Source organism: Phaseolus vulgaris, chromosome 2 (assembly GCF_051622355.1).
Source record: "Phaseolus vulgaris cultivar YP4 chromosome 2, ASM5162235v1, whole genome shotgun sequence".
Lineage (NCBI taxonomy): Eukaryota > Viridiplantae > Streptophyta > Magnoliopsida > Fabales > Fabaceae > Phaseolus > Phaseolus vulgaris.
Genome location: NC_143499.1, coordinates 47,818,758 through 47,835,212, shown reverse-complemented (window position 1 = coordinate 47,835,212; position 16,455 = coordinate 47,818,758). Strand labels below are relative to the sequence as shown.

General features: G+C 27.3%; 1 protein-coding gene across 1 annotated transcript; it reads right to left on the bottom strand.

Moving 5' to 3' along the window:
* Positions 1–1,250: 1,250 nt before the first annotated feature.
* ACS7 (1-amino-cyclopropane-1-carboxylate synthase 7) lies at positions 1,251–3,438 on the bottom strand. Its single transcript, XM_068610891.2, has 3 exons — positions 3,108–3,438; positions 2,723–3,012; positions 1,251–2,356 (listed from the first exon to the last, which is right to left on the bottom strand). Exons 1-3 carry the CDS (start codon positions 3,276–3,278, stop codon positions 1,501–1,503), a joined length of 1,317 nt encoding a protein of 438 aa, XP_068466992.1. The 5' UTR covers positions 3,279–3,438; the 3' UTR covers positions 1,251–1,500.
* Between the last annotated feature and the right edge of the window lie 13,017 nt (positions 3,439–16,455).

Here is a 16,455-nt window from a genome sequence, read left to right as displayed (position 1 = left end):
AGAAACAAAGGGCCACACTCTTTGGAGTGAAATCATTTCTAAAAGTGACCAAATAATTTAATTCGTGACTTAAAACTTCAATAGACAGTATATATAAAATCGAACTTAAAGAGGTCACCATTGTTTGTTCATTGTCATGTCGTATACAATAAGGAACTGATAATGTTAGCTCAAAGTTTGGTGGTGAGATTATTAATATAACCAAGCTTTTTGCATATATAGATTAATTAATTATTTGTTTTGAACATCATTCGCACACCATTAATTAATTACTATATGTTTTTCGAGTTAACTATCGTTAACCAAGTCAGATTATCCATAATTCCGTATATAATAAACATGACGATAACACGTAGAATTTGACACAAGAGTTGAATCAGAGGTTTCCATTTTTTAAATGATTCAAACATTGACAAGAAGATAACAGCTATGGGTATAAGACTGGTTTTGCTAGCTGTTGCGCGCAAACATCTAATCTAATTAGTTTATATAAACTCTATTCATGGTAATATTCTCTAGATAAGACATGAAGAATTTAGAGATAAAAATGCATGCTGTGTTCAAACAAAGGTGAAAAGAAATCAGAATGTGAAAGTTGCTATATAAAAGTTTGTTGTAAAGAAACATTAGTCGATGTAGTAAGATTGATTAGGAATAACTATAGTCAATTAGAAAGAACAAAAACAAGCCTTAAAATAGGCATTTTGTTGGTAGCTCCTTTTCTTCTTATTTTCATTTTTTTAGTTCAAGTTATGTAATGTTTTTGAGTCGGTCAATTTAAAGTTGAGTAATATTTGAATTGAGGTAGGTAATTAGATTTGGAGTCATGAAAATAAGATTTTATTCAAATGTGGAGTATTGGACTATTTTAACATATTTTATTTGGCTCAATTGAATGTTTGATATTCGATTACTTCTAAATTTTTCTATGTTTGTTTTTCTTATTTTTGATTAGTGTCTTGTTCTTCTGGTTTGTCTTGTTTCGCTTTAGCTTTTTGCAGTTGTAATTTTTGTCAGGATTAGTTTTGAGTAGTCGGCTGGAAGGTGTTGTGTTGTAAGGTTATCTGAGTTTTTTTTATGTTGATATATATTATTTTTTGCTGGTAAAAAGAACTAGTAAGAAAAATCTAAGTTTTTTTTCTATTGGAGTTAGTTTTGAGTGAATATTAGAATGAATTTAGAGAAGAAAGAGGGTTAAACACTTCAGTAATAGAAAAGAAAACATTTTACATTAATAAACAATATCAACTTAATCATACAAAAGGGGTTTAATTTCTAAGTAATAACTTGCTAAGTAAAGCAAGCAAACAAGAACTAAGACACTAATTCACCACTTCCTCAGCAGTGAATCCGCCCTACAGTATACATGTCCTTTTACAGACTTTTGGGTTTTGCTGTTACCAAAAATAAAGAATTTATCAAAATGGCAAGAACCACTTTAAAAAAAAAAAACAAATATACTATAACAACGACATTAATATAGACCTTATCAAAGTACCATTAATCTTTGTTTATTCGTTCCATGAAGTTACGTATTCTCTCCAATGCCACTTCCAGTGTCTTCTCACTCATATTTGCGAAACACACCCTGAACCAACCTGGTTCAGAACAATGGCAAGAAGACCCTGGAGAGATGTTGAGTTTCACTTCATGCAAAAAGGCATTCCAAAGCTCCAATTCTCCTTCCCTGTTTGGTTTCTCCAACAGTGGACTCAGATTCATCCAGCAAAACAGCCCTGCATTCCCTTTCAAGCACTCTATGCCAACACTTCTCAACCCTTCAATGATCATTTGGTACCTCTTTCTCAGCCTCTCCCTGTTGGTGCCAATGTAGTTCTCTGTGAACTTCTTATCCGACAACATAGACGCCAAAAGGTGCTGTGTCTGCGAGGATATTAAGGTGAAACTTGACATCCTTCTCGCAGTGGTCACAACCTTATCATTGTATGAATAAATAGTGCCAACTCTGAAACCGGGAAGACCAAGGTCTTTGGAGAGACTATAAACAATGTGAACTCTTTCTGCATCCTTGTATTCTCGAGCTTCCAGGATTTCTGCTACACTCACGAACTCCGAGGAGGAGAACACTGAGCCTGAGTAAATTTCATCTGAGACAAGGTGGATATTTTTTTCAGTCACGAAGTCAAGAAGATGCTCCAAAATCGAGCGTTGAACTGTTGCACCCAAGGGGTTTGAAGGATTTGTGATCAATACTCCTCTCACTTTTGTGTTCATGGCTTCTGCTTCGTTATATGCAGCCTCCAAAGCTTGAGGTGTGATCTGGAAGTTGTTTGAACTGTCACAATGAATTGGAACTACGTTCACGCCAGTTCTCCACCTTAAGTCTCTATCAAATCTGTCAACCAAGACAAAAAAAAATGTTTAGACTCAAGATCCATACACATGTCTTACTTAATACTTTTTAAACTATACAACCTTAAGAGTTATTGCTACGATGATGATAATAAGATGAATTTTGCACTCATTTATACATTATGAAATATAATAATCTTTAATCGATGTTGGATACCCAACACATCTCTCACGTCGAAAGTATTAGTGGGTGGCTTGATAAACCATAATTACGAAATGACTCTGATTCCATATTAAGAAATAGACTTTTTATAGACCAACTTTTTGAGGATGAATTAAGTTTAAAGTTAACTGTGTATTCTTTTAAAGTGTTTTCATGTGTAATTAGAGTATGGAGCTTCATTCTTACCCTGGATAGTAAGGGGTTGGAACAAGTAGAGCATCTCCCGGGTTTGCAAGAATGAAGGTTAAGAGTTCATTGGCTGCAGTTGCTCCTGCTGTGAGGACCACTCTATCAGGGTCAAATTTTGCTCTCCCTCCTCTTATTTGTTCCATGAAGCTCGCCATTGCTGTTCTGAATGATTTAAGCCCGTGGTAGTCCTGGAACAAAGCATTCTCTCTGAAACCAGGAGCTCCTTCTCCCCAGGTTGAAGCTTCTGGGTGTTCCTCCAAGTACTTTTCCAGCAAATCAAATGAAACCTGAAGGGTACAGCAGAAAAAAGATTAATTAGATCCCATAACTAAATAGTTTCTCTGGTCTTGATGACGTGTATCACTCCTGAAAATAAACTCACTTGATTTTCTGCCAATCCCATTTGTATAACTCCTGAGGTGTTGGTGAATTCATCATAAGGGTTCTCATCATAAGCTTTCCATCCAGCAAAATAGGGAGAGTTTTCCCCATGAGTTTCAGAAACTGCAACTTTGGAAAGCTCCACACGAGGTTGCTCAATCATTTTCCCCATGGCTTCTTAACTCTTTGGAAGAGAAAAAAGGGTTGAGAAAATTAAAGGGTAACGGAAAGAGAAAGAAAAACAAGTTGGTGCAAAATCAAAACTGAAAATTGTAGCCTTTGTGGATGCAAAAAGCTTATCGTAGTGAGAGTGTGAAAGAGAAGGACAGAAGAGAGAAAGAAGTAATGAATGCTGAAAAGGAATCCGTTGATGGAAAGTCTGAATCCTTTCTGTATTTATAGGGTTTGAGGTAACGAAGAAAACATTAAAAAAGTATATAAAAAACATTAAACATTGATAACAAATCGGAACTTTACCTTGAATGTTTTACTCAGAGATTTATCTGACGTGACTTGTGACAACTCTACATGGTGCCAGATCACACTGAAAATATATGGTTGTTGTTTGAGGGTTGTGTTTTTTTCCAATTTAGTCCCCCACTTCCTCTTCATGTGTCGGTTTAATAGAGTAGTGTCTTAATATTATTTCTTAATGTCCCTATATTTTATCCATTCTTTATTAAATTAAAAGTGGTTGAGCTTTCAAAAAAATAGTTTTCCACTCACAATCTATGTACAAATCAACTTCTCAAAAATGTTTTTTTAAAATGTAAAAAACCCAAATAATTTTTTAGATTTTAAAACTAACTTATACATAAATTCAAAATTCAAAAATCATTTATACAAATTAGCTTATGTACAAATAATTTTAACTTATAATTTTTTTATAAAAACCCTTATAAGAAAAACTAATATTTTGAATTATTATTTTAAAATGAAAGTAGTTGATTCAGAGTTTGATATTTCAAGCTACATTTAGAAGGAAAAATATTTATTATTTTTTAATAAAATTATGTTAATTAAAACCAAATTAATCATTTCATCACTATCTAAAATTATTATTTTTACTTTTCTCCTACATTCAAATTATGTGCATAAATTATTGTTTTATTTTGAGTAAGAATTTTAGTATTTTTGATGTGAATAGGTTGTGTGTTTGAGGATTTGTTAGAGTAGTTAAGTTTTAATGAGCTGACAATTGACAAAGATAGATGAAGTAACTGAAAAGATTGAACAAGATTTTGATGTGCAAGCAGCTAAAATGGATAAAAGAGAAGTTTTTTTTGGAGATCTTTTGACCCTACCACTAGAGCCGTACACATTTGACTCAGTGGCTCATGAGAGAAGGAGCCAATAATAAACAACAGAATTTAACAACTATGTTTCAAGTTTTTACATTCTTCTTCTTCATCATTTCACTGTCATTCAACAGCTTAAGATTGTTATGTGTGCATAATTATAAGTGATCTGTGTAATGATTGATTCATTTGTGAGGTTATCTTTTCAGTTAAATAGCTATTATATTGGATTTGAAAACGCATATGAACAAACTCTATCTCATACAATTAACACAGAATAATGAGACCATGCCCCTGTTAGCTATTCAATATTCATTCACCTACTGCTACATGCATGCTTTCATTAATTTACTTCTAATCATACTCAAAAAGTCTATTCAACCCAAAAAGGAGAAATAAAAAGTCACTTCTAGCCAATATTATTTGCATCAAATCAAATTAAAAATTCGACAAAAGCCTTGTCACAGCTTAATTCATCTAAATTAATGAAGTTCAATCTCAGTATAGACATATATTCTTCATAAATAGCACAACCATATAAACTCACCATTATTATCGCATCAAGAGCTGATTTGACACCAATAATTAAGGAAAGGAAAGATACTTAGAAGGTAATCTATGGTTGGATTCTCTCAAAATGTTTAAATCAACAAATAATATTCCTGAACAAATTTTATATAATTATGTTTGTGTATTATGTTGTTGTAAGAAGGGTTAAGATATTAATTGTTACCGGTTGAACAATTGATTTATTTTCTTTTTGATGTGTCTTTCTTCGTTTTTCAGTGTTTGCGTTTCAATTCTTGGTAGGGAATGCGTATGGGCAAAGTTTTTCGATGTTCAAGTGATGAGTGATATATTTACTTTGATTGTTGTGTCTATTTATCGTATCTGATAGATCTATTTACTGTCAGACATAAATTAAGCATGTGTGATAAGTTTTTCTTATCAACAATAAATAAAAAATATATATTTTAAAAGTATCTCAATCCTTATACGAAAACTTGAATCAAGAAAAAACAAACAAGAACTTTAATTAATATGATTCAACCATAATTAGTGTTTGTATTAACAAATTTTTATATAATTTAATTACTGTTAATACACACTTTAATTAATATATTCAAACTCGTATTGTTCGTTACCGATACTGATAATTTGACTCTATCAATACAAAATACTAACAATACCTTACTTATAGTCCAATCACACTATAATTAAGCTCTAAAACCATTGTTAATAATTGAATGCACGAAAGTGAATAATTGTCATTTGCATCCAAGATTAAGTACTTAAGTATGATTTGACTTAAAATGGTTAGGTATGGTGGATGTGTGAGTGCACCCTAAATAAACAGTGTGCATTATCTTTGCTCTCCCACATTATTATACTCTCATTTATATATATGGTATCAGTTGAATCTGCTTGAATAATGTGGTGATGAGATATCAGATAAATATGATATGAATAAGTAATGTTTGGCATGCATGCAGAAGATGGTTTAGGAGTTAGGAGAATGAGATATTTGTGGAGATGATGTTGTGTTTTGAGAGTGGAAGGAAAAAAAAAGAGAAAGAAATAGGATGGTATATATGAAATGATAGGAAATGATGAGAAGAATATGGTTAGAACAAAGGACGTGGAGGTGGAGATGATTAGAATCCATGTGGTAGAGAAGATCAAGTGTAGATCTGCCGTTATTATGGTAAATCTTAATGCATGAAAGAGAACGTGATGAGTGTGGAAGCATCATATGACAACTGTGCAGCGACTTCAGCCTGTAGGGTAGAGACAAACAAGTATAAAACAAAGGCCTCACAATATATATATGCAAATTCCTTGTTATTAACCTTCATATTTGTTAATCTTCTATAGTTTCTAGTTGTACCAAAGTACATTCTTACCACTGCTTTTTTTTTTTAGAAAATGATAACTTGAAAACCTATGCACTATGATTTAGTAGGGATTAATATTCTTCTAACACTACAAGAAAATCATGAAATAGAAATCAATTTTTAGAGACTAAAATAATTAGTTACAATAGGAACTAAAATAGAGATCATTTTAGAAATTAAAAAAAAAATGGTTTCTAAATTAGTTTCTATTATTGTTAAATAGTTTCTAAATTGGTATCTAATTAGCGACTAAGGTTTTAACTACCAATTATTTAGTTTCTAAATTTGGTAGCAAAAACCTTGGTTGTTAATTAGATATCAATTTATAAACTATTTAACAATAATAAAAAATAATAGAAACCAATTTAGAAACGAAATTTCTTTTTAGTTTCTAAAATGGTCTCTAATTTAGTTACTATTGCAACTAATTATATTGGTTTCTACAAATTGGTCTCTATTTCATGATTTTCTTGTAGTGTAAGTCACTTTATGTACAAGAGTTGTAACATTCCTGAACTATCTGTATAAGATTTGGGATACTCGAGAGATGTCTTATTTTATTTTATTTTGTTTATTGTGGATAGAAAAATATATATAAAAAAAATCATATGTTGAAAAAATATATTTTTGATAAAAAAAATGTAATTGTAAATCATCATGCTATGTATAATTGTTATTATATCTTTTTTATTTTTTATTTTTATATAATTTTCTTTTTTATTAAAATATAGTTGTTTTTATGATATTGGAAAAGTCGTGTTAATATGATACGATTTTGTAGTAAAACAAATAAAATCATATATAAATGTGACAATATAATTTATGTGTAATTATTTTAAGATACGACTTCACTTTAACTTAATAAAAATTGTATTATTTTGTTATAACTCTTTTACATTAAAATCGTATTACTGTTGATGTAATTTTTCAAAAAAACTTATTTTAATAATTTAGAGTAAAAATTATCCTTAAAAAAGACACTATTTCCTTGTGGCCAAGATAAATAAATAAAATTGATTGAATTGAGGGTTAATGGCTGGAAAGCATTGAAAGATAAAATAAAAGAAATATGTATGATGGTAACCCTAAGTATATATTATTATATATTAAATGTGTTGAAAAAAGAAAAAAGGAAAATGAAGTGTGTGAAAAGGACTAGTGGTGTTGCATTGTTTATGGAGGAAGTTTAGAAGACTAGTTCTTCAATTGGGGTCTTCTCCGACACCAAGTACTTTTTGTAAAGTCTAGAAAATCCAGGAGTACGTGAGATAGGGGATCTTTTCTTAATTGTTAACAGCTAAGACTGTCAACTCAAACTCATGTCACTTGATGTGAACCTTATTCACTTCAACTAATAACAACTACAATCAAATTTCTATACTTCTTCAATTTTTTAAATCAACTAAAACATCGTGCAAGCTGTTTAATTTGCTGTACGCTGCTACCCTTATTAATTACTACGTACACAACCCAAATGCTCCGTACCCAAAAATATAATATATAAATATAAATATCTTTTTCTCTTTTCTTCACATTCTATATTTTTTTTTTAAGTATATTAAGATACAGATTTTAAATTTAACTTATCTTTATAAAATTGACTTATAAGGTGATGTATGCATCCACCTGTATATTATGGAATGTCTTAATCTTTACTCGTCGATGTAGGATCTCTAACATATCTTTCTCACGTCGACCAACTCGTGCGTGAAACTATCAATTATGGGTGATTTGATAACAATCCGATAGCGAGTGACCTGATAAAATCAACAGACAATCGTTAGGATAAACTCAAAATGAATCTGATACCATATTAAGAAGTAAACTTTAAACCTAACTCAACCTTATAAAATCGGTTTATAAGGTGAGGTTTGCACCCATTTATATATTATGAAGTATCTTAATCTCTAGTCGATATAGGATCTTTAACATAGGAATAAGTAAAATTGAGGTAATCGATTTGAGATGATTTGAAGGACGAGTAACTAGAAAAAAAAGTTAAAATATTTGAATTAAGGTAAATAAAGTAGAAAGTTAAAATAAAAATTTATAAGTGATGTGATGAGTATGATTAAAATTGTATTTTTTTAATTGATAAAAATGTAAGTTTATATTATAAATTTTTTGGAGAATATATAATAAGTGATGAGATGAAATGGAAATGTAAATAAAAAAGAAAGTTAATACAAAGATACACATCACTCTTTTACGTGCTTATTTAATAGAGAAAGAGAAAGAACTCCTACCATAAACTTGTGTCATTTTCTCCTCAAATTTCCAACTTAAAGGGACAAAAATTCAGGGTTCAAAAATTCAATGATGGTCCTAAAAGTCTTCCCCATCGCATTTCATTCTTTCTGTAGAAAATGTATGCTAATTCTTCACGATTTTATCGATGGTGATTCATCCAAAACAACTATAAGAAATTTGGCATAAAAAAGAGCACGTAGCCAACTATAAGTGGCTGAAATTATTTGTATTTTTTGTAAGTATATGCTTAGCACAAGGAATTATTATGGAATTGGAGTTTGAAATTGAACTCAACAATCAAATATAATTGGAGCATATTTCTTGAAGGAAGAATTAGCATGGATCATGTACTAGCTCATGAGATTAAGACATTAGATATTGAAGTATATAACATAACATATAAAATAAGTCTTAAATTAGATCCCAAGTCTCGTATGAAGAAAATTATTATTTTTGTCTTAAAAATATATATTTTTGTCAACAATAAAATAAAACATTGATACGAAGGAGTTTTATAAAACATTCTTATTGGAGTAAAAATTACAAAGAAATCTTAAATGAAACCCAAAAAAATTCTAAAATCTAATTTGATGAAATTCTAATATACCTAAAACTAATATTTATCCATTCCTTATCTTTAACATTTGGATCACAACTTATAACCTCACATTTATATTATAGTATTATTATAATTATCGTTGTTGATATGACTATTAAATTTTTATTTTGTTATAGTTTGTTATTAATTCATTGTGATTACTACTACTATATATTTATTATTAAAGATTATTTTTATCATCTAATATCACTATCACATTTTCTTGCTTCAATATTATTATAATTATTATTATTTACGTTAACATCTACATGCTACTTGTCCCATCATCACCACCAATTGTTGACAATATCACATGTAAATTATATTTTATTATTTTTGCACAATCTTATGATCACCAACTGAACCTTTCGAAGAGATGTAACCGATTAAGGCAAAAAAGATGTAAGATGAATTGATCCTGTGCAACAAAAGAATAATCCTTAGTTTCTGGGTGCGATAGTTCCACTATAGAGTAATAACAGTAACATATGCATGATCATTAATGATACTTCTCTCCCGTGAAAGTTGTCAAAACAATAATACTAATATATCAACTTTGATGTGATGAGCAAGAGAGAAAACAATAAGAATTTTATAAATTTTGCCTCTTTATCTAAATACTTTTCTAGAAGAAAAAAAAATATTTATTAAGAAATAGTGGTAACTATGCTGAGAGAAAAAAAAAAAACAAAACAATGCAGGGTTGCACTAAGGAAAACATTTGACATGGTGTGTGTGTGAATTAAATACATGGTATGAATCTTCAAGGAAGATGTAGCTACAATGGTGACACGCCTCAAAGGAATCTTTGTTCTAATCATGGTAGGATATTGTGTCTAAGACAGAGATAAGTACAGAATATTGAGTAGGTCGAACGTTAAATACACTCACTTCTCATATTAATATTCAACTTTCTGTTTTTTTCCTATCCTCCATTTCTATTTAAATTTTTAATCCCCAATAAATAAATAAAATAAAATACATCAAGTCGTAACTCTTATATAGATATTTCAAGAATGTTACAACACTTAAACATAAATTAGCCAAGTTTAACCTACTCAATATCTGATCTGCAAGTAATAGTTAGATTTGTGAGGTTCGGATACTCCTCTTAAATGACGTGTCAGTCTCGAACATGACACTTATTGGTGAAGTGTCCAATTTATAAAATATTTGTTAGATTTCTAACAATTTTAGTATGGTTCTAACATGATAAATACATTAATTTTCTAAAAATTCAAATTTATTATATAAATTTTTGGTATGCTTATTAAAATAAGAAACAAATATTTTTTAACCAATCTTAAAAAATATATTTTTGTTTTAAAAAAATGAAATATATTTCTACATATAAATTTTTAATGTCAATTTATATAATTCATAATTATATAAGATATAGATTCATATCTCCGTGTCTTATATTTTATAAATTATACGTATCTTTGTACGAATATGTGTCATATCAATATCTTTCTCCATTTCATAAACTTTACAAACCGTCAAACTAATTCTTCGTTTTTATTATTATTATTTGTTAAAAGCTTTAAAAGTTTGAAGTTTGAATGAGTAGTGGCAGTTCTAGTAGATGATATCCATTTGCATATGTTTATTTTACATGCAGTGCAGATTCGTAGCGTGTTCGTACACACGTTTTCGAGAATATAAATAAATTTGGAATACATCGTTTGAAGTTGAAATAAAAAATAATGAAAGTCTAAATATGAAGTATAGGAAGTATGGCCTTCCCATCTGCACGGACACGCAGACCATTTAATTTGTCTCTCAAAGTCACTTTCTCACTTTCTCTTTCTGCATGTTTAATTCTCAACTACGTACCCACACTTATTGCTATTTCTCAAACTCTACCCATACCTCTTTTCTTTTCATTTTTTATATTCTCTTATATTTCTAAACTCCTAAACATCAATCTGCTTTTATACCTTATAATTTTCACGTCAATTATTTAACTTTTGATTTAAGAAGAAAACGTTACTATCCTTTTAGGTACTTCAATTCACATTTATGCATTGGTTCATTTACATTACTTGTTACTTGTTTTTTTTATTAATAAAAAGAGAATTTTAATAAATGGAAACATGATAGTTAGAATCATATGAATACATGAATACTAAGATTTTATCGATATAAATCGAAAATAGTATTGTTATATTACTTAAATCGTTAGATGGATGGTATGATTCGCAATTCAATTTGGTTAATCATAATTCATTTAATTTCTAAAAAAATCCAAAAAAATTGAAAAAAAAGACAGGAATGGAGATAGTTTGAGAAGTAGAATAACAGTGAAAAACGTATAAAAGAAGAAAAGTGAAGAACACGAAAAAAGAGTTCAATGGATAAAAAAACCTAAAGACTTCAATGGATAAGAAAACCTACTTTTGTTAAAGTAACTTTTAATACACTACACAAAATTTCAAAATTACATATCGATTATTACATACAGATAAAAATCCGTATGCAAAGTAAACGTTACATATAGATATTTACATACAAATTATATTCGATATGTAAATATATATTACATAAAAAAAAATTGTATGTAAATCAAAGTACATAACATATGGATATAATCCGTATGTAAAATATTTAAAATTTAATTTTAAAAATATAAATTATTACATACGATACGTAACGTATTTAAAAATTTAATTATAATAAACTGTTACATACGAATATATTAAAAAATTAACTTAAAAAAAGTTACATATGAATATAATCCGTAGATAACTTATTTTAAATTTAATTAAAAAATAGAAAAAATATTACATATGGATTAATGTAAATTAAAAAAAAAATATTGTTAGATATAAATAAAATTTATATGTAACTTATTTTAAATTAATTAAAAAATATAATTTGTGAGTTATGTGATAGTTGGTAAATTTTAATTTTTTTTAAAGATATAAAATATAAGTTTAAAAAATTATTCTTATTATTAAAAATATTTAAATAATAAATTATGATATAATTTTGTGAGGTTTAAATTAATTAAAATTTGCTGATATGTAATATAATTACTTGTATTTTTTTAAAAAAAATTGAAAAATATAATAGAAAATCATATTTTGTTAAATATAAATGATATGTATAAAACTAATATCACGCTATAAGTTATTTTAATTTCCGTACATTTAATGAAGTTATATAAAAAAATAATTTAATTATATTATTTTAGTGTTTCATCAATTTTAACTTATGTTATGTGATTGAAGTAGAATGATTTGTTTCTAAATAATTAAATACCTCCTATTGAATAAGAATATTGTAAAATCTTTTTAATCATGTTTGAAAAAAAAAATATAGGGAGAAATATAACGGGTGAAAATGAAAATATATAAGAAATAAAGTAAAAATTAGAGATAAATAAAGGAAAATGAAATTTGGGATAAATATATATTAATAAAAATAAATAATAAATAATAAAATAAAATACTTCATATGTTTAGTTATTTAAACTTTATGTTTTCTCTTTTATTTGCCCTCCCCTTTAATTTCTCACGCTGTAACTATTTAGTAGAAAATAACATGAAATTCAAATTTGGGAAAACAGTTTTTTCGAGTTGAGATTTGAAGAAGAAACTATATGAATAAGTTGAGTAGAAGTTGTAATCCTATTAAATTAAAAGCTACTTTTTAAAAATTTGGTTCAGTGAAAATAAGTTATCACACTTTTAAGAAAAGAAACTCAAGAATTGGACAAACACACAATTTTATTTCTAAAAATAACTACTTTTAAATCGATATTTATTTCTTATTATTTGATTTTATATCTGTGAACCACTGATTATTATTTATTTCTTATAATCTTATCTTATTTTTAAAAATAATAGAAAGCACAAAATTTGGCTCTTTTAAGAAAAGTGTTAAAATAATGTGTATAAACAACCACAAATCGTATTTGAGTTGTAATTAAATACTCGTTTGCACACTTTTATTTTAAATAAAACAAAAAAAAATCTTAAAAACAATAAATGAATGAATACACGTGGCATTTTTCATCGGAATGCGGTACTGTGTCGGTGCCGGTTCTTCTTCTCCGACTATCTCTGTCATCATTTTCTGTTCAGTCAAATCTGGACCCATTTTCATATATTTGGATGTTCGGGGAAGATGCAAATATCTCATCTTTTTAGTTTGAGATTATTTGTGTACATTAAATAGTCCTTGAAATTGTGGGGGAGGGGAGAATTATTTTATTTTTTATTAAGTTATAATACTAATATATTTTCTGCTTTCAAAATATAAACTATTTTTATTAATATTAAAAATACTCTTAAGAAGCTCTATTATTACTTCATTAAATTAAATTATTCCTAAGGATAAGAAGATGAACAATTATGTGGACCGACCAAAAATGTTATACAAAAAGATGTGGGGAGGGTGAAACATATAAGTTTGTTTAGTCAGCATATCTTCGTGTCAGATTAAAGTGTAGCTTATCTGTCCAATTTTTAATATTTTCAATTTTTTTTTATCATGTACTGTTATTTTTCTGTTAATTCATTAACATCACATACTTACAAATGCAAATGTAAGTTTTATTTTATGATCAATTTTAATAATCTCGTGGAGTCTGATACTTGGACATTCGGTATCTAATCAACGTCGATCGATATGACTAAAATCATTACGTCTAAACATAAGATTAACAAGACTAAACAGTGTTTCAAAATTCTAATCCGATCCAATAACAAAAAGTTTATGATAATTATATAAGTAGGCACAAATTTCAATAATCAGATACGTCATTATTCAGTATTAATAACACCGAATGTCACGGAAATCTCACTTAAACGTCAGACAAAGTGTATTTTACATGTATCATCCAAACTTGGAGTTCACGAAGACGATGAGTAAAATAGTGAAAGGAGAACACGAAGACAGTTTCAATAAGAAAAAAGAGAAAGATTGACCAACTGACCGAGAAAGAAGACAATCATTATCTTGACTACAACCTTATTCGAGAAAAATATTTTTTTTGGTATGTTTTCATATTAATTAAATATTTAAGTTTATGATAGTTATACTTACAGTAAACTTGTTTTTTATAAGATCCTCATATGAGATTAAAAAAATTATAATTGTTTTTTTTAGATATTTTATATATTCTTTCATGATAAATAATGATGTAAAATAAGTCATATTGATTAATCTAAGTTTATTCTAACCCGCTTTTAACATATAAACGCGTTGAAAAGGTGTTATTCTCATATTAAAATATATTATTTATTATAATATTAATTAATGTTCTTAAAATATTCAATCGTTTTTTAAAAACATATACATATACATAAAATGAAAATGAATTGTTAGTTTCTTAACTCTTTAAACAAGGAAATGAAATATCAATTGTTCATTAATTTTCCAATTCAATTTTTTATTACTTATGACATAAAACCACTTCAATGATTGAGATGACGTGTTTAGAACACGGATTGTGACGCAATGCAAGATGTTGACGGAGCGAGTGAACTTTTTCTGATTTTAAGGAGATTTAAAATACTAAGTTATATCTTTTTAATTTTGTTTTCATCTTCGTTATTAAAATTTATAAACAAAACAATTTTGTGTTTCTAAATTTCTAAAAGCCATTAAATATATTTATTTTTTCAATCGTAAAACAATGAACTTATATAAAAGTATATTTTTAAATAGTTTTTTTATTTGAAAATGTTTTAAAATTAATTATAAAGAGTTTGAAATGAAAATCTTAGTACAGCAAAATCAGTTATTAATAAAAGTTGGTTTATATTATAAAAAACAGGTACTCCAATATTTTAAAAAAAATCAATATAAAAAATTACTAAATTAAAAATAATATCATGCTAATCAATTTATGGACTTATAAAGTCATAATTTGATTTTAATTTGGCATATTTTAAGAATGTTTTCACTTTTTAATTAGAGTTTTTGTTACAGATCTTCTCTACCCTACGAATCCGAGAAGAATTTGGTTCATAGTATCATGATTTTTTACACATAACAAAAATCTAACATAAACTTCTCATCATATGAAAAGTTCCAAAAAATATGATATTAACTAATAAATACATTTATTAGTAGAAAATGAGTTTTTAAATATAAGATTATTACTTTTTAAAGTTTAGATTTTATAGTTAGTTAAATTTATAACCAGCGGGTCTTCCCATTTCAATTTTCGAAGATTAAATTTATTACAGAGTTAATAGATTTTAAAATTAGATCACCGTAAATTTAATAGATTTTAAAAATAAATTAATAAAATTATATAGTTTATTATGAACAAAAATAAACCAAGTATATAAATTTATCAATTTATAATAAATTTAATCTCCCAATTTACTTAACCTAACAATAGAGTGATTATTTTTTTTATGAAATTAATATTTTAAAAAAAAAGTATACTAGTTTTATAAATGCTTATGTTACATGTTATAAAATATATATAATTTTGGATTTGTTTGGTCCAATAGAAATCCCATTAGTACTTTTTTTTATTTATTTCTTATCTATTTTTTTTTATTTTATTTTCACGCGTTTTTATACTCTTTTTTAATATATTTTATTTATCTCGTTTTTACTATTGTTGAAATGCATTTGTTTGCTACCATATATATAAATAATTAAAAAGTAAGCGAATTTCATTAGTTTTTTTTTTTCATTTGTTAATTTACCTTTCTCCATTTCTTTTAAAGTGTTTTATTTTAATTATAGTCTTCAATTTTAATTTTAATTTTTCACATTTAATACCTTATATATATGTATTATTTATCTGATTTCTATGTTGTTGAAATGCATTTTCCACCTTACTTGACCATGAGCATTAATAATTTGAGAATTTGCATGTACTTTGTCGTAGTATCTCCAATGTACTTTGTCTCCTCAGCAAGCACACCTAGTTTCTCTGTCTTATTTTATTTTTCTTGGGTCAATTTTATCGTCTTCTTTGTACCATTCTAGCATCGGTGCCATTTATTAAAATGCAATACATGGCCCAACAAAGACTTTGAACCAAACCAAACAATTATACTTAATTTTAATTATCAATTTTATATCACCATCAAAATAAATTCTACAAATTATTTTCGTCGTAAAATATCCCAATCGAAACAAATGTTAATTTTAAAATGCAAAATTATCTTTTCATTTCATTTCTGAGGCATGTTATTTAAAACGAAAAATATTTTTGCACGTAAAGAAACCCATACAAAATCAAGTTATCACTTGTAATCTGAATTGAAATTTAGAATAAAATTAACTCCTTCACTTTAGGTTTCATTGTGCTTAAAAAAAAAATCAGAAGAAAAT